This window comes from Aethalodelphis obliquidens, unplaced genomic scaffold, assembly GCF_003676395.1.
Source record: "Aethalodelphis obliquidens isolate GAN/ISIS:26980383/991018 unplaced genomic scaffold, ASM367639v1 scaffold16, whole genome shotgun sequence".
Classification (NCBI taxonomy): domain Eukaryota; kingdom Metazoa; phylum Chordata; class Mammalia; order Artiodactyla; family Delphinidae; genus Aethalodelphis; species Aethalodelphis obliquidens.
Window position 1 is genome coordinate 23,374,144 of NW_020837960.1, and position 24,216 is coordinate 23,398,359.

At 32.4% G+C, this 24,216-nt stretch overlaps 1 protein-coding gene across 4 annotated transcripts in view; it reads right to left on the minus strand.

The window, feature by feature from the left end:
- Window positions 1-24,216, minus strand: part of NBEA (neurobeachin) — a 627,914-nt gene that overhangs the window by 481,694 nt on the left and 122,004 nt on the right. For all 4 annotated transcript variants that reach the window (XM_027116524.1, XM_027116522.1, XM_027116523.1 and 1 more), the window contains exons 11-13: window positions 12,814-12,922; window positions 4,127-4,279; window positions 1,984-2,152 (exon numbers count right to left, since the gene is read on the minus strand). In XM_027116524.1, coding sequence (XP_026972325.1) covers window positions 1,984-2,152; window positions 4,127-4,279; window positions 12,814-12,922 — 431 coding nt within the window. The remainder of the gene's footprint in view (window positions 1-1,983; window positions 2,153-4,126; window positions 4,280-12,813; window positions 12,923-24,216) is intronic.

Genomic DNA, 24,216 nt, shown 5'->3' on the forward strand with positions numbered 1-24,216 from the left:
GTGTGATTCCTTCTAAAAATAAAAAACCTAAATCATCATGAGCAAATATCAAATAAATGCAGATTAAAGGACATTCTAAAAAATTGTCTATATTCTTCAAAAATGTCAAGGCCATGGAAGACAAGGAAATACTAAAATAAGTATTCTAATCGAAGAATATTACGGCGACAAGGCAACCAAATGTCACGCATGATCCTCGACTGTGATTCAGAAAAAGAAGAAATACTTTTTTTTCTAGAATGGATATTATTGGTAAAATGGGTTAAATTTGAATGGGAGCTTTCTTTGAGATGATAGTATTGTATTAATGCTAATTACCTGATTTTAATGGTTGCTCTTCATTAACTCAAGAGAGTGCCCTTACCTTTTAGGAAATAAATATTAAAGTATTTAGGAGAAATAGGGCATCATACCTATAATTTATTCTCAATTTATTCAGAAAAAATGAATATGTTTATATACATGTTTATATTTACACAGAAATAAAATGGTAAAATCTAAATGGTAAGATATAAAATATTGGGAAATACGATGGGGGTATATAAGAATTCTTTGTACAATTCTTGAAACTTTTCTGTAAATTAGAAATTAATTTTTTGAAGCAGAAATAAATATTTGTGAACGTATGATTTGTCTAGAGTAGAGAAAACTATCAGAGTGTAATCGTAAAAACTAGGGCTGAGTCAAGCAGACATGATTCAAATTTTAGTTCTGTTACTTTGTACCAACTTTCAGTTTCCTAAAATGCAAACTGGGAGTGATATTAGCAATGTAGTTATATATAGATATAGCCCTATGTGTATGTGTAAATATATATATATATTTACATATATATATATAAATACATTACACGTAAATGATTAAACAAAATTAACATGTAGGGTGCTTAGCATAGATTCTAACTCATGTTAAGTATTCAGTTAATTTTAGGCATTCTTAAGTCTAAAAGCAATGGGAAAAAAACATAAATGACAGAACATAAACCCGAGTGTGAATAACACAATTTTAAAAGCCCATCAGTAAAATGAAAGACAATGTAAGCTAATAAATGAATATTAGAATAGTAAAATGTTATTTTACCCTATCAAAAAGATTTTTATAAAATGGCAATTGCTATTATGAGTATGCCGAGAAAAAAGCACACTAACATACCACTGGTGAAATTGTAAGCTAGTACAATACTTCTGAAAAAATTCACAATATTTATCAGGATACCCTTTCTCAGTAACTGTAAACACATCAAAGATGGAGGGGAATAAGTATACACAAAGAAATAGATCACTGCATTATTCATAGGATCAAAACTTTGGAAACACGTAAGTGGTGTATCCTCTTAGATTACTATGTAGATCCAAGAAAAAGAAAAGAAAATCTGAATTCTGTAAAAGAGTTAATATATTTCACATATTTATGCAATGAGAAATAGTGGAAGATCACACACCCAACTTGTAACAGTGATTACTCCTGGGGTTTGGGTTATGAACAATTTTTTTCTTCTATATTATTTTATTTTCTATAATGAGCATGTATTTTTTATATAATTAGGAAAATCGGCAATATTTTTAAAACAACACAATGCACTGAAGAATTAAATTAGTTTCTACTTTACTTAGAACAAAGAATGAAGTTTGGGGAAAGAATACAAAGGAAGGCAACAATCTCAAAATGTTTAAACGACTGTATTAGAACACACTGGCCATGAGCAATATCATTCATCTGTTTTTAATATTATGATTATATCACAACAACCATATAGGCTAAAAGGTACAATATTATTTATTTTCACCTGTCTTTATTCCAAAAACTTAATACGAAAGCTATAAGCTTCTTCTTTATCACAAAAAATTCTCAATATACCAGTCTACTACACAAGAAAGACAACAGCTCAGTGTTAATTTCATAACCATGCACATCTGTTCACTATAATAGTACTTAGGATATACAACAATCATAGTACAGACAACGTAGAAGCATTGTACTTACCTAAACCTTTGGGTGCAATGCCACTACTGTCGGCAGGATTAATGACCCAGTAGTAATATTTTAGTGTATGCATTAGCTGTAATACTGTTCCTACTCTGCGTATGGTGGTGTAAATGGTAGCAGTTCCAATAAATTCAGCAGACAAATAAGTGTATAGGGAAAGCTGAACCTAGTACAGAATATTAGCAAAGCATTAAAATAAATTTAAAATGCCTCAAGTGTTTATATTATAAATATACATTGTATTCTAATTTAAACGTAAATCATTAAAGGCCAAGAAAGAACCATTTATTACGAGGTGAAATATAACTATTTATTAAGTGTTATTTATATTATAAAAAGAAAATAATCTGGAATCAACACATTATAATAAAATTTTACTAAAGGTAATCTAATAGTTATTAATAATAAAATAATTTTAAATGATTCAATAATTCCATTGAAATTATCCAATAGGAAGATTAAATTATTTAAAAGGCCAAGTAGACTAAAGCCCTGCAAAGTACACTGCAGCAGTTCAAAGGAACCGAACCTGACATCAGCCAGCTGTATCATATTTGGAAAAATATATATATTGTTGTCATAGATCCTAAAAGTTCATGTAATTTGAAATTTTCTTACCTATTGCCACATTATCAGAATCTAGCATGGAAATATACAGATGACAAGTTTAAACACCATGTTTAAAGAGTGAACAAACTTCAGGTTTGCGTTTTAGCACAATAATTAAAATGACAAACCATAATAAAAATTAGAACTTCAAAGTTATGTGGGAGATTTGAAAATTATAAAATGCAGCTCAAATTCATGAAAATGTCCCTCATTACTGATTTCTACTAGAATATAAGGAGGCTAAATTTAGGTATGCAAAATAATAAAAAATTTATGTTTATATCTAAAAAAAATTTATGTATAAATTTCTTTTAAAAAATATTTTTACGTATCATGATAAAAACTCTATGCTCACAATACAAGGAATTTTCCAGTCACAATGATGACAATTATCATGATATAGTTAGTTACCTGCTATTTTTTCTTTTCCTAGTCTTAATAATCAGTGTACCAGATTCTCTTTCTTGGAAAGGTATGAATCACATCTAATGACTTCAGAATGCAACCATTACATCAAGCCTAATTTTTTAAATCTTTTTAGTGCTGATTTTCAAGAGTTGTACATTCTGAACGTTATTAATTGCTATTTTTAATTGCTATTCTGAAGACTTGTACATTCTGAACGTTATTAATTGCTATTTTCTCCAACTTTTTATTTTGAAAATTTTCAAACAAAAAAGTTATGTAACTATCATAATAGATTTATCAACTGTTAATATTTTTCCACATCTGCTTTATTTCTCTCTATTATATTATAGATATAGATGTATAAATATATTTTGACTAACGTTTGAAAGGAAGTTGCTGACATTCAGACACTTCACCACTAACTACTTCAATGTAAATCTCCTAAGAATAAGGACCTTCTCCTGAATAGAGCATAATACAATTCCTCCACTCAGTAAATTTAACATTTGTGCAATACTAATATCTAATTTTCAGTTCATATTCAATGTTTTCCTCTTGCCTCGATAATTTCTGACATTGTAAAAAAACCTCCTAATCTATCATCTATTTATTGACATTGTCTCTGAAGATCATTTAACAAAATCTTTAATTTTGATATCATCAAATGCAGTAATTTTCCCCCTAAAAAGAGAGGTTTTGAAGGTCTTACTTAAGAACTTTTGGGCTATCCCCAAACTGCAAAGGTATCTTTCAACGATTTCTCCTATTAGCTTTATAGTTTACCTCTCAAATTTAGGTCTTAAATCTAAGTGGGTTTCACCTTTGTATAGGGTAAGAAGTACAGCTTCAACATTTTTTTAAGCAACAATTACTATTATTTAGTTCCAGAACTTTCTCATCACCCCATAAGAAAAAAATTTTTAACTACAGTTCTATTTATTTTAATATTTACATATTTACTGTTTTGATTTCTAATACTACCTAATATAACTGCTTCAAACTGTAAAATAAACTGAAAAATCCAAATGCTTTCTACTGGATAGTTTAGATCCAATAACTGTAATTTATATTTATAATTTATAACATTACACTAAAATAAGATGAATGACATTAAAATGTATACCTTTGCAGGTATATGTATCCAGATGGCTGGGTTGAATAAAATGTGATCACAAAGCTGCTTCAGCAAAGGTGCTCCATGAGATAAACCATCAAGGTATTTTGCAAAGGATAAAAACTGCTCCAGGACAGCTCTAGTGATATGAACTCTTGATGACTAAAGAAAGGAAGCAGAAATTCAAGCTGAAAATATACAGATATAACTTTTCATACTTTCTTTGCTATTCAAACTTTAATTATATTTAGAAACCTAAGATTTTAAGATAATTCTCTAAATGATAGTTTGTTATTTGTGGCCCATTCTAGGACAACTATAGATAAATAATAGCTCAGGTTGAACAATGCCACTCTCAACTCAAGCTAAAGAAATAAAATAAGTTATGGATAAGAATGGTTTCATTCCATTTGTTTATAAATTGACTAACAAGAAAAGGTCTTAGAAAATTAAAATGGAGTAGAATTACTATCATGATAATACACACACACACACACACACACACACACACACAAAGACATTGGGAAAGAGAAGTGCTTTCACTAGCTCCAAACGAAAGTGAAAATAAATTGAGCCTACCATTCCAATGAATCATTTCTTCCAAAAGATAAAAATGAGTTGCACATTGACAAATGCAATGCATCCTGCTTAACATAAAACATTCCCAACCTTTCAAATCCATAGTACCTGAAAAAGAGGATCTCACTTCCCTGGAAATACTGTCCTCCTTTGCCTTTCATGACCCTCAGACTCTTCAGTGTCTTTTGCTTAAAAGATGGAAACTGCTGAAGATTATTTCTTTGGTCTTCTCTTCATAAATACACTCTTCCTAGATGATATTTTATGCTTCCACAGCTTAATATAACATTATCTCTAGGCTGAGTACTCTCATCTAGAATTTTCAAGTGTCATCACAGTATGTAACCTATCACCAATGGTATTTAGATGAACAACAAACCTTCCAAAATTCAAACCAAACCTTCAAGCTGCACTGTCCAATACAGTAGCCACTAGCCATAGGTGTCTACTGAGCCTTTGACATGTGGCTAGACCTAAGTGACAGGTGCTGTAAGTATGTATGCACTGGATTTTGAAGATTTAGAATGAAAAAACAATGCAAAATAACTATTATTTTTGTTGTTGTTGAGTCTATGTTGCAGTGATAATATTTTGGATATACTAGTTTAAAAAATATATATTATTAAAATTAATTTCACCTGTTGCTTCTTACCAGAAAATTTTAAATAGCATACGAGGCTTGCATTATATTTTAATTGGACATGTTACACTAATCTCAGATGAAAATATTACAGAGGAAATGCTCTTCATAAAAACTAGTAATTCAAACTCAAATATCAAAAAATATATCTTCCTATGCAAATCGTTTTTTTCGTCACTATGATACTTTTTATAGTATCACCATCCTCCCTAAAGTAAAGAATCCCCTACACTCAACCCTAAAGCACAGGTCACATCACATCTTTATCTCTATGACCCACTGATTGAATCCAAATATCAGTATAGGATAATTAAGGTCTAAAAGCGACTAAATTCTCTTACCAATTTTACTTCCCATATGATTTGCTTACATTCATCACGCTCTTAAAAAGGGCAACTCAATAAATTTGACCTAAACATGCCATGCATTTTTTCATACTTCTACATAAGGAGTAACAAACTCAAATGACGACAATATGCAGGAATTTAACAATAATGTATGAATTAGGATAGGAGACAATAAAGAGTAGTGAGGACTGCTTAAGGTACCTAAACAAAATAAAATTAAAAAACTTTTCACTGAGTCAAACAAAGTATTTCTCTGGGCCAATTTCTCACGCACGCCAGACTGCTTCACCTGCTTTCTCTATCATGCTACTACTTTAACTTGTAAAACCCTTGCATCCATTGCATTTCCCTTAAAGGTACAGCTCAATGTTTTTCATTTAGCCATTCAGAAAATATGCACGTTGAGCACTTATTGTTTGCCAGGTACTCTCCTTGGCACTGTGGAAAGAGTAGTTAAGAAAAATGAAAAAAAAAAAAAAAAAACCTGCCCACATAGACTTACATTCTAAGAGAAGACAAGGACATACAATAAATAAACTAAAAAGGTAAAATATGTAACATGTTAAATATAACAAGTGTATGAAAAGAACATGAAGTGAATAGAAAATTTGTAGAAGGGAGGTTAAAAGAGGTTTTACTGAGAAGGTGGCATTTAAACTAGTTTGAATAAGGCTCGCAATGATTTTGTTATTAGTAGGCTATGTGTTTGACAAAACACCAGCAGTGAGTAGATCAGCAATAGTCCAACAAAATTCAAACCAAGCCTTACAGCATAACTTTACATGAAAATTTCATAAGATGGAGGAAATGATCCTAACAAATAACTGTTATTACAAGGTGGGAGGAGGACAAAGACAAATAAATATTTGAGTTAAAATAAAGCAGATTGGTCACTCATTTTAAAAGAACTTTAATAAAAAATAATACTGCTTTTAAATTCTAAAATATTTTATTTTATTCATGTTTAGGGGAATAAAATGAAGAGCAATGGTTATTTAAAGCTTCAGTCATCTCCTTCACTGGTTATAATTTCACATAGCTTATCTTATACATTTTATTTTTATTCAGTAATAATGATTTCAAGAATATTATCTGATACAGTCTACTTTTATGCCTAAAACCCTGAAATAGAACAGTTAGAACCTGTTCCTAAATAGTCTTAGCGATCAGATTTTGGCCTATAAAATCTGTCATGTGTTTATAAAAACACTAAAGTGATATAAAATCAGATTGACCACTATGAACATAATCATTTGAGGAACTAATTCATAATCTGGAAACCAGTTTTAACTTTCTCCATGTTATTAAAAGATATGCTAGAAGCATCACATGAGGTCTTCCATATTACTAAAATATAATGTCAATTTATTTTTCATAGCAATTAATGCTGTTGTGTAGCAGTTTTTCATTATAAAATTGATCTTCAGGAAACATTTTTCTAAAATTGTATTTTTTTATTAGCCCACTCAAAATTCTACCAGGCATAAAATGAATGTTCTCTTCAATAGCATGTTACCTTTACCTATAAGTATGTAGTACTTATTCCTTCTGCTTTGTGTAACTGTTATTCACATATCTTTCTTTCCTTATATAAAAAAGGATACTATCTTATTCATCTTTTATCCATCTGGTCTCTGCCATAATTCCTCAGTAAATGTTTAACTGAATTCATGTCAAATTCAAGAATAAATTAAGAACAGAACAGATAAGATATAACACAGATTAGAAGAGGGTGGAAGAAGGACATTCAATTTTGTTTTAATGTGTTTACTTTGATTGATTGCTTGAAAATATTTGTTTGAGATTTGCTTTCATTTTCTCAAGCAAAGCTATTTTAAAAAGAGATACACTTGGATAATTTATAGTTATAAATCTGTAGAATGCAAGCTCTGGAATTTAAACTATATGACATTACTTTTGTATGGTAACCGAATACATAATTTGCAACAAGTACTATATGAGGGGTGACTAAACATATTTGGAAGCATAATCTGAGAAGCTAGAAAAAACAATTATATTATAACATCTACTCCTGAAGTAATTAAACCGAACAGGAGCAATGGATGTTACAGAGAGAAATCGCTACTCAGTAAAAAGAGGTCTTTCCCACACTTAGAGCAGACCACAACAGAATGGATTGCCATAAATGTTCATTTTTATTACAGAAAACATTATATATATATAGTATGCATTATATATTAAGCAAATTGTGGGAAATTATGTCAATTAGTTAGAGGTATATCACAAAGTAGTATCCATTTTGCTCCTCCCAGGACACCAAGATTGAGCTCCAAATAGCCTAATCCAATGTGAATCACTTGTGTGTGTGTGTTGTTGTTTGGCAGGGGCAGACAATGATTAGTTCAGATATGGAGCATAAAAATTTTTATGATAATATTAGGTTCAAAGTAGACCAAGACCTAAGCTGACCAGTCAAATTGGAGGGAAGGATCTTGGTTCAGTAACTGGGAGAAAGGAGCTCTCTCTCTCTCCACCCGGATGTGAAGGCTTATAGCACCAAGTCGGCCTGGCAACCTTGTATGACCACAAAGAATAACAGCTATAGCATAAAATCATGACTATAGGTAGCAGAACAGACATATAGAAAAAACCCGGGTCTCTGATGACATAATTGAGACTGAGACAACCAAACCCTGAAGTCCAACTTACTGGGTATGTTTGGCTGGCCACACTGATCCACTTTCCAACCTTCCCTATCCTATTTCTGTGCTTGGGATGCTCCCTTGTCTGTTGGCTTCCAGCTGGGTTTGACTAGTTAGAGACTCCAGCAGGAAATTAAAGGATAGAAAGAAAATGAAGTTTGGGGCATTCATCTCCTTGGCTTCACCCCTTCAGGTGAGTATACTATATTCCTCTCTATATTCCTTTATCAAAGACCACACTCTAATCAGGTACACTTCTCCTATAGTTACAGTAACTTTCTATTTGAGTTATGCTAAACACTCATTCCTCTCATCTCTTCAAACTTTGCTGACTTCCCTTAACAATGCTCACAACTTGTGAAGAGCCTTGCATTAAACTCCTCTCAGTAACCAAGTTTGAGCATGACATCTGTTTCCTACCAGGACTATGAATGATAAGCCATCTATCACTAGATTTCCAGTTACATTAGCAAGCCTATTTTCTTAATGTTTAAGCTATTTGAATCAATTTTTTATTAACCGCAACAAAAACTACTGAATGCACCAAATTACCTCTAAGTTTTCTTCAAATTTATATTTTGGCAACATAAAACAAAACAAAAATACCTTAAAAGTTTTTTCGTGAAACAGTCTAAACATGATGAATAAGATGGCCTCTCATTAGACTACCTTCTTTGATAACTAATTTATATCTTCCAAGACAAGGAGATAAAGCTAAGTGACAGTTAACCATTAACTTGTTATTAGTTGATGATAAAATAAAAATGGAATCTTATTATCTATACTACTCACCTGACAGATGATTATTTAAAAATTAAATGGGTGAACATTAATCTAAGAAAAATGAAAAAGGTATTCTTTTATGTAATAACTATGTAAGTCCTTTTTATTTATTTAATTCAATTCAACAAATATTTATTGAAGCAGGCACACTTTTAGGTAGAAGATACAGCAATAAGGTAAGAAAAAAATGTCCCTGCTTTCATGAAGCTGAGGCCTACATTCTAGTGGAAGGAGGCAGAAAATAAGTTAAAAAAAATGTCAGACTGATGCCATAAAAAAATGAGCAGAGTAGGGAAACAGTCATTGATGGTTATCAAAGGAGTACTATTCTACTTAGAGTGATCAAGGAAGACTTCTCTGATAAGGTGTCATAAGCAAAATCCTCAATGAAGTGTAGAATCAACCCATGTGGATACCTACAAAAAGAATTACCAAAGCAATGTGAAAAGAAAATGCACAAGAACTGAGAAGAGCACATGCTTACTATTTTAGTTTTTAAGGGAAAGGTCTGCAAAGAGGCCTTAGGATGGTCAGTGTGGCTGCAACAGAGAAAGAAAGAATGAGAATGGTAAGGGATGATGTCAGAGGTAAGAGACATAAATGTACTTTGAGAAGGATGGACTAGTAAGATCTGGCACATTTTCAAAGGACTAGTCTGACTGCAAGCAAAAAATGGACTGTGAGTAACTAACTAGTGGTGAAAGATGATGATGGTTTGAATAAAGATGGTATCAATGGGCATAGAAAGGAGTAGAGTACTAAGTAGGAACTAGTCATTGATTCTGGATATGTTTTGATACTAAGACAACATAATTTGCTGCCAGTATGAATTTGCTGCATGAAAAAGAAGAGTCAAAAAGAATGAACATTTTTGGTCTGAACTACTTGTTGAATGGTAATGCTAGTAACTAAGACAGAGAAGAGTAAAGGACGAAGGATTTGAAAGGAAAGTCAAAAGTAACAGTTTGGATAATTTAGATCTGTGAAGCTTATTAAACATCCAAATGGAACTGAATTCAAAGGAGAGGTTGTAGTTGGATATACACATTTGAGAATAATGAGTATTTGCAGAATAAGGAAAACTAAGGGAATAGTAAGCTTAAATAAAAGTGCAAACAGAAAAGTGAAAAGGTTTCCAGGATTAAGCACCAGGACACCACAGTCTTTAGAATTTTAGGAAGAAGAGGAGGAACTACTAGGAGAGAATTAAAGGAGGCCAAGGAGGTAGGAAGAAAGCAAAGAAAGAATGCTGTCACAAAATACAATTAAAGAAAGCATTTCAAGAAGGAAAGAATGTTAAACTAAAATGTTGCTAAGTCAATGTGGCCTCTCCCGTCGTTGCGGAGCACAGGCTCCGGATGCGCAGGCTCAGCGGCCATGGCTCACAGGCCCAGCCGCTCCGCGGCATGTAGGATCTTCCCGGACCGGGGCACAAACCCGTCTCCCCTGCATCGGCAGGCGGATTCTCAACCACTGCGCCACCAGGGACGCTCGATATAAGCCATTTTAAGAGAAGCATAAGGACTAGAATGGGAATGGATCTAAGACTACACAGGATTCCAGAAATAAAGAATATTTTATTTTGAAAATCAGCTAATGTAACTCACTAAACTAAGAAAAAGATGTAGAAACATAATAATTATTTCAAATAATGCATAAAAAGCATTTGATGATTAAGAGTGTGAAAAGGCAAGTCACAGAGGAAGAGACATTTGTGATACATATCCAATAAGGACTCATATCCAGGATATATACAGAATTCCCATGAATCAATAAGAAAATGATGGACAACCCAAATGAAAAAGGGTAAATACTCTGAACAGGTATTTAGCAAAAGAGCACAACCAAAAGGAAGATAAATATATGAAAATGCTCAACTTAATTTGTCAACAGTGAAATGCAAATTAAGTCATAAAGTGATCCACAGAATGGAAGACCATCTTTACAAATCTTATATCTAATAAAGGTTTAGCATATAGACTAAAAATCTCCTACAACTCAATAATAAAAAGAAATACCATAGTTTTTTAAAATGGTCTTTGTAATAAACATTTCTCAAAAAAGTATACAAATAGCCAATAAGTACATGAAAAGATGCTCAACGTCATTAGACATCACAGAAATGCAAATACAAAAATGATAAACCATTTCACACTCACTAGGGATGGCTAGAATTTAAAAACAAAACAGATAATAACAGTGTTTCCAAGGCTGTGAAAAGATTGGAAATTTCATACACTGCTGATGGGAATGTAAAATGATGGAAACCTTATTATTATTTTAATGTTCTTTTTATTTGATTTGAAGATTTTTCACAATATTTCTAACTTTAAGCTAAGTTTTAAGTGTAAAAGAATTCTCACTTTAAAATTATGCTAATAAACCCTCAGTAAATCGATGAAAAGTATATTCAAGAGGTAGTTCCTGACAGCAATCTTGTCACAAAGATGGCTGACAGCAGTGTCACAAAGGTATTTCATAATATGTAATTCACGTAAAATATACTATAACATAAATCTTCTAAAAAATTTGTAATACTCTAGATATAGGAAAATAGTTTTCCATGATTAAAAATATAAACCAAATAGCCTTAATGAAAATCTTAATAATGTAACTGAAAAAATTATAATGTAACTGAAAAAAAAATGCTGCCTATGATCGATCTACTTAATCTATCATTCCACGATCAACAATACTTCAAGAAAGAAAAGTGCTTTTTCAAAGAAAAGACAGAAGGATTTCAAATGCAGATCAATCTGAGGTTAAAAAATTATTTCCAAAAGTCCTCTAAATTTTATTTCCCAAGAGAGAAATAAGTTTATTCCTCTTAGTAGAGGTCTCATCTCTATTATTTCTCAAATAGTTCCATTTACAGAGCAGCTGAATGTCATATGAATGTTAATGTTTAACTGAGAAGGAGAGATTTGGGAGCACTAGTGATGGTGATAGCTATTTCTTAAGGAGAAAAATAATACTTTTATTTATGAAATACCACCTTACTTTTTGAAGGAAATCACATGATATAACCGAACTCTTGTGAGACCATAATCAGAAACTCAGCACCCATTACCATAATAGTACAGTTGTGACTAAAGCAAAGAAGGTCATTAAAAAAACAGGGCATAAATGACACAGACAGGAAAATCAAAGCCATCCAATTTGTACTGTTTACACTGTGTACTGATCAGAAAAAAACACTACTTTAAACATTCAAATATATTAAAAACAGGGACAAAGCAAAAACTAATGTTTCTGTTGTTATCAAATATAGAATTTTTTTTACCTTATAACTGAAAAATAAAGCAAAACAAAAAATTAAATCCATTGAAACTAAAATTGATAAAATTTGTAAGAAACTTAGTTTGAATATAAATATAGCAAAGAAATTAGAAAAAATAATTAAGAGAAAATACTTCTAATTTGAATAAAAGTAGATAAAATAATTTTTCTTTAGTTTCTACTTTTATTCAAAATTTCTTAATTATATAGATTTCTAACACCCAATTTAGTTTAATGTCTACACATACGTCTAAGTACATAATATAAAAATGTTTGTGAATTAACCAAAAACATGGCCTCTGCAGTCAATGGAAAGGGAAACTATAGAAAAAAAATATAGTTAGTGATCGTCAGTGGCCCATCTGTGAAGGCTACACAATAAAACCATCAATACATTTCACTTACCTTTTCAAGTAAGTAGCCAATGACTAAAAAGCCTTTTCCACCCAGCATCTGTTCTTGCATGGCTACTGAACTTTTAAGTAGTTCAACCAGGAATGCCAAAAGAGTAGCACTGCATGTAAAGTACAGATAATTCCATTACGTAATCATCAAATATTGATCATAAACACAGTGTTCCATTTCAGTACTTTATTATTCTGAAAGGTAACAATCATATTCAAATTTAATCTCTACTTTGCTGACTATTATATTATGCAAGAATATTTCTCACAAGAATGAAAAAACTGGTTTTATCTCCTTAAAATTAAACATTATATAGAAACATAACTGTGGAGTTTTTCTGTATTCCGAGGTAAAATATCAGTCTATCGTTACACATATATATTCCCTGCTTGAAGTAAATCTAACACAAGAAACACACCCACAAATATTGCACTTCTCCATAATAAAGACTTTATCACAATACTCTTCTGAAGAACATGCTTAGAGAATTTAAAATATGTTCACAATATTGCTTTGGAAGAATACACCTATTTTCTAAAATAAACTTTTCATTTAGACCTGTTTTTAAAAACAACTTATATATATGTATTTAAATATGCAACATGTTACTTATGTCCGTATATGCCCTCAGGAAAGTTTATGAGAGCAAAGAAAATAAGATGATTTATGTCAAATTGAAATAAAAAGTGGCAATCGATTACACAATGTATACACAAATACATAAAAACACAAAGATATATTCCAGACAAACATAAAGCACTTGATATGTCTGTGGAATGACGGAAGAAACAAAAGAAAAATAAATTATTGCATTACATTAGGCTTTGATAATGTATTACTTCACAAAATTATATGAACAATTTTCAATCAGCAGCATCGATACATGATAGCATTCCTAACTAAGAAACTATATACCCTTCATTATATATGCTTACTGTAGTTTATAACAATAAATGACTCTAAGCCAGACTTTATCAGCGTTAAAATAATATCCATTTACACTGCTTTATAATGTACCCCAAATTGTCTATTTACATTCACACAAATTTCTAAATATATTTTAAATGCACAAATACTCATTTCTACATGAAATTAAGAAAATTTGGTAATGAGGAAAACTTGAAAATTGTTAAGGCTCAAAAGGAATCTAAAGTTATTCTGTTTTCTAAAGTTACTCTAGCTCTTCAGGTTTCTATAGGATTGACAACACATTTACCTGATAATGAGGCTATTCTTGTTCAAATCAGAAATATTCTCATGAAAAGAACCAACAGCAAAATTAACATCATTCTTATCGCTATAAAATTGATAGCTTAATGGATTACATGATATCAGCTAGAAAAATATAGTATATATGTAAATAAACTACTTCGTTACAAGAAATTAAAATTCAATTACATTAACTAGCCCTGTATCTTTAAGCCACAAAAAAGAAAACAGTAAACTAGTATTGCAAATCAATGATATTCTTTTACTTTGTCCTAAAGTCAACGATGGATATTTACAAGAAAAACACAACTACCAAAGAATCCCTTGAGATTTTTTTTTTAATGTTTCTGTAAAGAACAGCTATTAAGCAATCTAATCCAATTTACATGAATTGTATCAATAGTCAAAGCCACTTCACAAATAACTGCTTAAGCACTGATATACATAATACATCTGCCTAAGTGTTTGAAAAGAATAAAGAAAACTATTGCATAGAGATTACACAATTTCCTAATCTGTTCATGGAATTCTTACCTACACCTGAGTTAGTGATTTAGGGGGAAAGATGACTAAGACTCCTAAACATTAGCACTGCCAAAAAGAAAGACTAGAAATGCCTCACTATGGTTCCTATGGTCCATGAAAAAATGCAAAAAAGTATTTCTTACAATAGATCACCCTTCTGTATAGAACCATACAAAATTACAAAGATGCCATGGATTTTCTTATTCTTTTATGTCAGAAGGACTACTCTTTCTCAAACATCTAATGAATTAATAACTCAGACTTCTAAACACAGTGGAGTTCCATTACAAAATCAGAAATATTAATTTTATTATTCCAAAATATTAACACAAGACTACCCATATGTTAATTTCACTTCAATTTTAACTATGACAACAATTGAAAAGTCAAATGCATTCACCAACAAAAGTATTTTTAATTTATACCTAAAACCCAATGCAATAGCAATACTACATCTTTTGAAAAAATCTTTAAAATAGGTATATTTGACATGGTGGACTTAATAGTAAATAGATGGCCATCTTCGAAGAGGTACATTTTCAAACATAATTTAACAAACTTACCAGTAACTAAAATGCATCGGATTGCTTCAGGGCTCACAATTAACTTGCAAAATTCTGTGTACTGCCATACAAAATTTCTCTCCATTCTTGCCTATTTCCAACTCCCCTAGATACAAAGGCAAATATAAAGGATACTTCAGCCCATTCCTATATCTCCTACATACCACTTCCTGTCTAGACACATCAGTTCATCTGTAGAGGATCTAAATATACAGGATAAACCAAAAAGCAAGTATCTGTGTCAGCCAAAACTAGTATACACAACACAGAACATTCTTTTGAAAAGTATAGCAATACCCAGAAACAGATTTTCACAGGAATATTTTACTTGATAGACAAAAAGTAAACTGGTTTTTACCTCATAAAGTCAAATTGCTAAACTTTTCAATAGACAGTACTATAATGTATGTTCTGTAAGTAACAATTCTACTTCAGGAATGGTTAAGGGTTTTTAATTCTGTCTCCTTTTAAGGAAAATGACACTAATAAACTATAGGGTTATTTCTTCAAAATAATTACCATCTTCCAATTCTTTAATGAACTTTAATTAAATTAGGAAAAATTTATTTCAAATATCACACTAGTAAAGGGCTATACCTTAAGAAAAATGAAGGAAATAATACAACAATACCTCTAACCACTTAGCATATTAATAATCTCTCCAGAGCTTTCTGGTCCACATTATTAAAGAATTACCACAATATTCTTGGCCCACAAATAACGGATAATATTTAACAACTACGTATAAACATGACTCATTTTTGTTCCTAATGAAAAAAATACGTACTACCTTTAGGAGCCATTAAAATTTATGTAAATATAGATTTTCACTTGATTTTAATATAACTTTATCCACTTCAACTTGTCCTTTATTTTTTAAAAATAACTGATGTAGATAACTCATGTAATATTATCCCAAAACTTGTATTATCTTTGAGGAATTTTATTAAAGATGCAATATATCATAAAGATAGACTTAATTTATAACTGAAATTATTAAGATTTAATATATAACCCAAGTTCAGTTCAAAGGCAGTTCTTAGGGTACAGGAAACTGGCTTTTCAATTTGCTTTGTACGGAAACAAAGCACCTCAGCTAGATGGGCTGTTTAAATATATTAACAAGAATGGAATTAATAATGTAAAAATTAAAGATTCCCCCTGAAATTCGACAACTCATCCACTTACATAAGTGTGTTTTTAATCTCTTAAGAAACACTACAGGCAAAATAATTGTCAGAATAAATTCAGAAGTAGATTAAGTTCCAATAAGATTTAAGGTACCAGTAATGGGGGAAATTCTTTTGACTTTTTCATAAGGTTTCATCTCTTATGTAGCCTAATTTAGTACTGAGAAACACTGAAATCTTGCAAAAGATGAATACATATGTAAAATATCTAATATAGTTTCTATGCTATTTCTTTCACTACAAAACTCTTCCAAGATGAGAGTGATCATAGCAGGAATAAAACTGTAAAAGAAATCAACTCAAGTCCACACCCAAGAAAATTTCACACTCAACACAATTAATTTCCAGTGACACAAAAAATTCCCACAATAAGTTAGAAGAGTTAAATTCCTTCACAGTTCAAAATTAGAAAGTTCTAAACCAAAAGCTTCTAACTCCATGTACCTTTAGCAGTCACTTTTAGACCATGTATTCCTGAAGATGCTATCTCAAAAGACCACTGCCTAACTGCCTACCTAGGCAATAAACCCTGACACACAAACTGTCACATTCATCAATTCAAACATCAAGTGGAGATACATGCCAAAATAAGTAAAATACATTTATCTGCAGAGTCAAATAAGGAAAACAGTGAAATGCAGTACAGTAAAATGTGAGGACAGATGAAATACACTGGGTAGCACATGAAATCACTAAGCCTCCCTTAGCCATGAAATCTCTCCTCAGCAACTTCTCCCTTTTCTTTCAGCCTCATAAGGAGGCAGACAGCCTCATGACTGTCATAGCTATCTAAGAACATTCTTTAAAGGCTCTATTAAAAGTTAGTCAGGCTATCACAGTTTTTTACCTTCCTTTGTCTGGTAACAGATTTTAATTTTATGTTTCATCAGCCTATTTTATTTCTGACAAAATATAGCAAAAAAAATAGACATTTGTAAAATTGTAACTGTAATGTGTCAAAAGTTGTCTTATGAAGGAAACAAAATTTCAAAATGTGTACAGGTAGAGGAACTCCAAACCTCTTATGACATCATTATGTGTTAGCCTATAGCATTTACCAGTATTTACATAGTTTGACAACCAAATAGCCTTTTGATCATCTCTATTCATAATTCTCTATCAATACCCTATAGATATTTATTATAATGCTCCACTGTAAAAGAGATAACTCTTAAAGCCTACTCATTTTTAACTTAATTCCAGCCAACAAACAATCACAATGCTCTAAGTGTCCTAGCACCTTTATGAGAGCTTTCTGGACATGTTTCTAGTGGCAGCACCACTATCGTGTATAATCCATGGATACATGAATGATTTAGAAATTTAATGATGTAACTCTCTAATACCTAATAAGTTCAAAGCTTCAAAGGAAAAACAGAGATAGGTTATAATGACAAATAGGTGATCTTAACTACATATGCATACTCTAATGTCCTTCATGATCAAAACATGCACAGCAGGGAAGCCAAATAGTCCCTTCTCCTGGTGTTGGGTCTACTTTCAGCCAAGCCTCAGATAAAAGCGGGATTAAAAATACACCCTAGAAATGCTGAAAATACCAAAAAAAAAAAAAAAAAGAAAGAAATATTAAAACAGCTAGCTACACAAAAAGATGAAATAATTATTTGATACTTAGGTTTCATATACATCCAGGAATTCTCTATCCTTTTCATAATTAATTTCATTTTTAAAATGATCACGTAGTAAAACCAACTACTTTACTTCTTTTCTTTGTGTGTGTTTGTGTGTGTATGTAATTCTGAGAATGTTAGACGTATAGATTTGTATAACCCTACCACAATCAAGGTAAGATGCGTTCCATCACACACAAAAAACTCATTTATCCTATCCCTTTATACCCTTGCAGTCACACTCTCTCAACAGCCAAAACAACCTTAGGTAACTACTTATCTCTTATATGGATATAGTTTTGACTTTTCAAGAATGTCATATAGATAGTCATATAGTATGTAATCTTCTTAATATGTTCTTCTTGACTGCAACATATCATCTCTTGAGATTCATCTAAGTAGTTGCATACATCAAGATTTTTTTTTCTTTTAATTGATGAATAGTATTCCCTTGAATAAACAGACTACCTAATGGGTACATGTGAGCTGTATCTAGTTTACAGCAATTATGAATAGGACTACTGTAAACATTCACATAAAGGTTTTTGTGTGAACAGTTTTCATTCATTTCTCACAAATACAAATCCAGGAGTAGAAAGGCTGAATTATGTGGTAAGTATATGTTTAACTTCATAACAAACTGCCAAACTGACAGAATGGCTGTGCCATTTGCCAGTCCCACCAGTAACAGGCTCCAGTTGCTCCTCATCCTTACCAGCACTTGGCATCATGAGTATTTTTTTTTTTAATTTTGGCCTTTCTACTAACTGTGTAGTTACATCTCATAGTGTTTTAAATAAATTGGTTAATGATGTTGAACATCTTTTCATGTGCAATTTTGACATCCTTATGCCTTCTCTGGTGAAGTATCTGCTAAAGTCTTTTTCCCATTTTTTAAAATTGGATTTCATGCTTTCTTACTACTAGTGTTTGAGAGTTTTAAATGTAGTCTTGATATAAGTCCTTCGTCAAATTGATTTTCTATCATCTTCCTCCAATCTGTAAAATGTCTTTTCATTGTTTCTTTTGCAGAGTAAAAGGTTAAATTTAACTTTGATGAAGCCAATGTCAAATTTATCAATTTTTTCCTTGTATGCATCACACTTTTAAGGTCATGTCTAAAATGCCTTTGCATAGCCTAGGTTGCAGAGATTTTCTCCTATGTTTTCTTCTAAAAGTTCTGTAGTTTTATATCTTACCTTTACAGCTGATATTTGAGTTAATTTTTAATGAGGTTGAGGTTGAGGTTCATTTTAGCATACAACTATCCTTCTTCCCTTACACTGCTTTTGCACCTTTGACAAAAATCAAACAAACAAAAGTAGAAGTACCTACTTTAATTTGGGACAAGACTTCAAAGCAAAGAAAGTATCAGAGATTAAGAACAGCATTACACAATGATAAAGGAGTCAATTTTCCAAGAAGATACCAATATCTAAAGCGCATATACCTAACAACAGAACATAAAATTATGTAAAGCAAAAACTGCTACAACAGTAAGGAGATACAGATGAAATCACTATCAGAGTTGGAGATTTCAACATCCCTCTCTCAGAAATGGACAACTACAGGGGTTAGAAAATCTGTTTGGACATAGTTGAACTCAACAACACCAACAAACAGCTGGAGGTAATTGGCATCTATACACTACTTCACTCAACCACATTAGAATAAACGTTCTTCTCAAGCTTGCATAGACCATTCACTAAGCTAGACAACATTCTGGGCAATAAACCATATCTAACAAATTTAAAATAGTGGAAATCACACAATATCTACTCTCAGATCACAATGGAATTAGCTAGAAATCAGTAACAGAAAGACAACTGGAAAAATTCCACAATGTGAACATTAAATGGTGCACTTCTAAATAACACATGGGTCAAAGAAGAAATCTCAAGAGATATTAAAAATATTTTTGAATGAAATGAAAATGAAAATACAACTGATCAAAATCTGTGGAATAGGGGCTTCCCTGGTGGCGCAGTGGTTGAGAGTCTGCCTGCCGATGCAGGGGACGCGGGTTCGTGCCCCGGTCTGGGAAGATCCCACGTACAGCAGAGCGGCTGGGCCTGTGAGCCATGGCCGCTAAGCCTGTGCGTCCGGAGCCTGTGCTCCGCAGTGGGAGAGGCCACAACAGTGAGAGGCCCGCATACTGCAAAAAAAAAAAAAAAAATCTGTGGAATAAAATGAAATCAGTGATTACTGGGAAATTTAGAGCATTCAATGTTGTGATATTGTGATTTATAATAAGAAATGTGCATTTGTTCTTGGTCCCCATTTTTGGCACAGAGGTCTGGCAGAGCTAGCTCCCTTGAAATATCCTAAGGGATGGCAGTAATAAAAAGTGTCTTCTGTCATGTTAATGAAGTGACTTTTGGAACTCACTTAAGGATGAGAGCCAACTGCCAACACAGCCAACCATATAATTAGAGGGTTGGAACTTTCAGTCCAGCCCACCTACCACCCACGTACCTCCAGGGAGAGAGGGGAGAATGGCTGGAGATTGAGTTCAATCACCTACGGTCACTGATTTAATCAGTCATGTGTATGTAATGATGCCACCATTAAAAAAAAAAAAAAAATACAGGGCTGGGAGAGCTTCCCAGTTTGTGAATATATGGAGGTACTAGAAGGGTGGCATACCTGCAGAGGGAATAGAAGCTCCATGCCCTCTCCCCATACCTTGCCCTATGCATCTCTTCTATTTGGATATTCATCTGTATCCTTCATCATCCTTTTATAATAAACTAGTAATCCAGTAAGTAAAATGTTTCCCTAAGCTCTGTGAGCCACTCTAGCAAAGTAACTGAACCCAAGGGGGTGGCGGGAACCTCTGGTTTATATCCAGTCAGTCAGAAGTACGAGTAATGACCTGGACTTGCAACTATCACCTGAAGTCCAAGGAGGAGGTTACTGGAACCTACCATCTACAGTCAGTTGTTCAGAAGCACAGGTGATAACCTAGACTTACAACTGGCATCTAAAGTGAAGAGGGCCAGTCTTGTGAGACTGAGCCCTTAACCTGTGGAATCTGATGCTATGTCAGATTTGAGTGTCAGAATTGAGTTAAATGATATGATACCCAGCTGGTGTCAGAGAATCTTTGGTGGTATGGGGGGAAAACTATGCCTCCACATATTGGAATTGGATGCTCAGACCTCTATAATGAAAAAAAAAAAATATATATATATATATATATATATATATATGTATATAAAATCTAACAGTCATTAATCTAAATTTTCACCTTAGGAAACTAGGAAAAAAAAGAGTAAATGCCATCTAAAGTAAGCAGCAAGAAGAAATAATGAGAACCAGAGTATAAATCAAAGAAACAGAAAACAGGAAATCAATAGAAAAAGTCAATGAAAACAAAAGCTGGCTCTTTAAAAAGATTAATAAAATTGATAAGCCTCTAGGCCAGACTAACAAAGAAAAAAAGAGAGAAGACGAAAATACTAATATTAGAATTGAAAGAAGAGACATAACTACATATCCCATGGAAATTAAAAGAATAATAAAGGACACTGTGAGCAATTCTATGGCCACAGGTTTGGGAACCTAGATGAAAAGAAACATTCCTTGAAAGACATCGCCTGCCAAAAGTCACACAAGAAGAAATAGACATTTTGAATATACCTACATCTATTAAAGGAATTGAATCAATAATTAATAGGCAGAAATCACCAGGTCCAGACGGATTCACTGGCGAATTCTACCAAACACTTACGGAATAAATTATACCAATTCTCTACATCTCTTTCAGAGGATAGAAGCAGAGGAACTACTTTCCTAACTCATTCTATGAAGACAGCATCACTCATACCAAAACTAGACAAAGACGTAATAAGTAAAGAAGACTACAGACCAATATCTCCCATGAACAGACATGTGAAAATCCTCAACAAAACATGGGCAAATTGAATCCAAACAAGATAAAAAGAATTATACTCCACAACCAAATGGGATTTATCCAAAGTATGCAAGGCTGGCTCAAGACAGCAATAGGCTAAAAAAGAAACATCACTTTCACATTTACAGATGAAGAAAAAGCATTTGACACAATCCGACAGTCACCCATGATAAAAACTCTCAGGAAACTAGGAATAAACGGGAACTTTCTCAACTTGATAAAGACTATCTATAAAAAACCTACAGCTAACGTCATACTTAATGATGAAAAACTCAAAGTTTTCCCACTAAGATCAGATACAAAGCAAGGATGTCCCCTCTCACCACTCCTTTTCAACATGACACTGAAAGTCCTTGCTAATGTGATAAAATATATACAGGTTGGGAAAGAAGACATAATACTGTCTTTGGTTACAAACAGTGTGACTGTCTGTGTAGAAAATCTGAAATAACTGACAAGAAACTAATAATCTATTACTTCATTCACTGCTGCTGGGAATGAAAATGGTACAGCCACTTTGGAAGACAGTTTGGGGGTTTCTTACAGAACTCAACATACTTTTACCATATAATCCAGCAATCATGCTACTTTGTATCTACCCAAAGAGTTGAAAACTTATATCCACACAAAAACATGCACACAGATATTTATAGAAGCTTTATTCTTAATTGCCAAAACTTGGAAGCAACGAAGATGTCCTTCAGTAGGTGAATGGAAAAATAAACTGTGGTACATTTAGATATTAGAATATATATTATTCAACGCTAAAAAGAAATGAGCTATCAAGCCATGAAAAGACATGGAGGCACTTTAATTGCATATTACTGAGTGAAAGGAGACAGTCTGAAACAGCTGCATTCTGTATGATTTCAGCTATAAGACATTCTTGAAAAGGCAAAATTATGGAGACAATAAAAAGATCAGTGGTTGCCTGGGGGCAGTGTGAAAGGGTAGAACACAAAATATATTTAGGAATGTGAACATATTTTTATGATATTATAAATAGATGGATACATGGCATTATACTTTTGTCCAAACTTATAAAAAGTATGATACCAAGAGTGAACTCTTAACTATGGACTTTAAGTGATTATATCTATTGATTTATGTTCATCCTTGTTAAAAAAATATACGATTCTGGTGAGTGATGTTGATAATAGGGGAGGATATGTATGTGTGAAGAGGGGGAGTATATGAAAAATCTATTTACTCCTTTCCATTTTATTGCAAACCTAAAACTGCTCTAAAAAATAAAGTCTTCAACAAAAATAAAAATTAATTTAAAACTTTAAAAATAATGTCAAATGTGATATAAAATGTGCAGAAGAGAAGGTTGAGTTTGAGCTTGGGTATATGAGCCTAAATAGAAGGCTACAACAGAAAAAGCTCTGGGTGTTGTCCATCTAGGTAGTAAGACCATAAACCCAGAAACAAAATAAAATAAAGGCCAATAAAATTATAATACTAGGGACTTCCCTCCCAGTCCAGTAGTTAAGACTTCGCCTTCCAATGCAGGGGTGTGGGTTTGATCCCTGGTTGGGGAGCTAAGATCCCATGTGCCTCGTGGCCAAAAAACCAAAACATAAAACAGAAGCAATATTGTAGCAAATTCAATAAAGACTTTTTAAATGGTCCACATCAAAAAAAAAAAAAAACTTTCAAAAAATTACCATACTAAATTAACTAGAATTTCCTGATGATGCCTTATTAATTCTTTTATTGAAGATTCTACTCACTGCACGTAACGGTCATCACATTCAGGGGAGAGAAAGGGAAGAGAGCATAAACACTTGGGGGATTTATACCCAATTCCCATCAGAAATATTCTGAGCTTTTGAGGATGAACTCTGAATATTCGCACATATGGCAATGTTCCTCATAAATGCAAATAATACTTATTTTAGATTTAGACTGCATGAATATCCTAAAAACAAAATAAATGAAGCAATTTACCTTATTATTTTCAAAAGCAACGTAACGATATAGAAGAGTTAAAGAAATAAATGCTATTCCATGCATAAAATAACAACACCTTCAGTTACAAAATATCATTAAAATATTTAAGGACAGAGAATGCTGATATGCAAACTAGAGGAAAATTAAGGCAACAAATTCAGTAAAGATGTGTCCATGGTTGCCCAAATTCCTGCAACTAATAATTTGTAGTTACCCTTCTGTCAAAACAATGCCTTGTTTGTTTGTTCTGGTCAAAGATAAAGCAGAAGCCTTCCTTTATGGCAGGGAAAATGCCCAGAGCAAAATTATGTGTTGAAAATTGAAACAGCACAAACTAATACAGCATTAAAAACAGATTTCACTAAATTTAAAGGAAACCTTTTATGGAGGAATTATTGTAGAAAAGCAATCAC